Source organism: Halyomorpha halys, unplaced genomic scaffold, assembly GCF_000696795.3.
Source record: "Halyomorpha halys isolate HHAL.00 unplaced genomic scaffold, Hhal_1.1 Scaffold181.1, whole genome shotgun sequence".
NCBI classification, from domain to species: Eukaryota; Metazoa; Arthropoda; class Insecta; order Hemiptera; family Pentatomidae; genus Halyomorpha; species Halyomorpha halys.
In genome coordinates, this window is record NW_027114494.1 from 212,454 (window position 1) to 214,276 (window position 1,823).

At 32.5% G+C, this 1,823-nt stretch overlaps 1 protein-coding gene across 4 annotated transcripts in view; it reads left to right on the top strand.

The window, feature by feature from the left end:
- The window catches only part of LOC112211662 (zinc finger autosomal protein), an 18,159-nt gene extending 16,344 nt beyond the window's left edge, over positions 1-1,815 (top strand). For all 4 annotated transcript variants that reach the window (XM_024363770.2, XM_024363766.2, XM_024363765.2 and 1 more), the window contains one exon: positions 430-1,815. In XM_024363770.2, the coding sequence (XP_024219538.1) occupies positions 430-1,421 (992 nt within the window). In that variant the 3' untranslated portion in view covers positions 1,422-1,815. The remainder of the gene's footprint in view (positions 1-429) is intronic.
- The last annotated feature ends 8 nt before the right edge of the window (positions 1,816-1,823 follow it).

The following is a 1,823-nucleotide window of genomic DNA, read 5'->3' on the forward strand; positions in this document are numbered from 1 at the left end:
AAAAACAGCGATATTTATAGAACTTGCTTGAAGTCCTAGCAACTGATCTATTACCAATATGATCCCAGGATACAAAAACAGCGATATTTATAGAACTTGCTTGAAGTCCTAGCAACTGATCTATTACCAATATGATCCCAGGATACAAAAAAAAAAATCTGATCCTTGAGACGTACTCAATCATTTCTGTGAAAAAAAATTTAATAAATTCTTAAATGAATCAGAAAAAGATGATACTTGTAATTGACACAAAAATTATTTAGTATTGTGTACTTTATTGTATAAAATGCTTTAGCAGCAAACTTTAAAGAAATTGTTAATTATGTTTTGTATTAGGTTTCAAAAATTTTAAAATAATGAATATATTTGATAGACTTTCAGTTCACTGATTTTTGTTATTTTTTAAATGTGACAATTTATTACTTTTAGGTGCCAAGGATAGTTGCCTTAGAGAAGAAGAGTTCCATCATGGCCCCCACTGTGATTATAAATCTATTAGAACTCACGATTTGGAAAGACATATTATGGCCCATCACACAGGACAGAAGTCCTTTCAATGTCCACATTGCAATTATAAAACTATTAGAACTCAATCTTTAAAAAGACATATAATGGCCCGCCACACAGGTGAGAAGTCCCTTCATTGTCCTCACTGTGATTATAGATCAACACAATCTGTAGTTATGAAAAATCATATAATGGCCCGTCACACAGGTGAGAAGCCCCATCATTGTCCTTACTGTGATTATAAATCTACACAATCAGGAAATATGAAAAAACATATAATGGCCCGTCATACAGGTGAGAAGTCCCATCAATGTCCTCACTGTGATTATAAATCTATTAGAACTGATGATTTGAAAAGACATATAATGGCTTGTCATACAGGGGAAAAGTCCCATCAATGTCCTCACTGTGATTATAAATCAGTACAATCAGGAAATATGAAAAATCATATAAGGGCTCGTCACACAGGTGAGAAGCCTCATCACTGCCCTCATTGTGACTATAAATCAGTAGAGTCTGGAAATATGAAAAATCATATAATGGCTCGTCACACAGGTGAGAAGCCTCATCAGTGCCCTCATTGTGATTATATTTCTACTAGAACTGAAGATTTGAAAAAACATATTATAGCCAGTCATACAGGTGAGAAGTTCCATCATTGTTCTCACTGTGATTATAAATCAGTACAATCTGGAAGAATGAAAAAACATATTATGGCCCGTCATACAGGAGAAAAACCTTATCACTGTCCTCATTGTGATTATAAATCAGTAGAATCTGGCAATATGAAGAATCATGTAATAGCCCGCCACACGGGCGAGAAGCCTCATCACTGCCCTCATTGTGATTATAAATATGTTAGAACTATAGATTTAAAAAGACATATAATGGCTTGCCATACTGGTAAGAAGTAACTGGAAAAAAAGACAAGAAATTAACATCTAAGCTGTATTATCTTGCTTCAACTCCAATAAACTGATAAACAGCTTATTTTGAAGGAAAAAGCATTAAATAATCTTGTTACATAATTAGCTGTACAGGAACAGATGTGTACTGTTTCGTCTGTTCTGTGAGGCAATGTGAGGATTACTTCCATTTTCTTTTCTTTTTTTTTAATTGTTATAATTTTTATAGCCAGTGTATCAGATTTAATTTAAACTTCATTACATGTACATAATTAAAACTTTATAACTGGTATTAAAAAAGCTCTCTAGCCAGGAAGATAGATTTTAGATTCTTTTTTTCTGGTGAATTTTGTTACAATCATTATTTCAATGGAAAATTTCATTTAAAATCCCATATATGTATATGTGTAT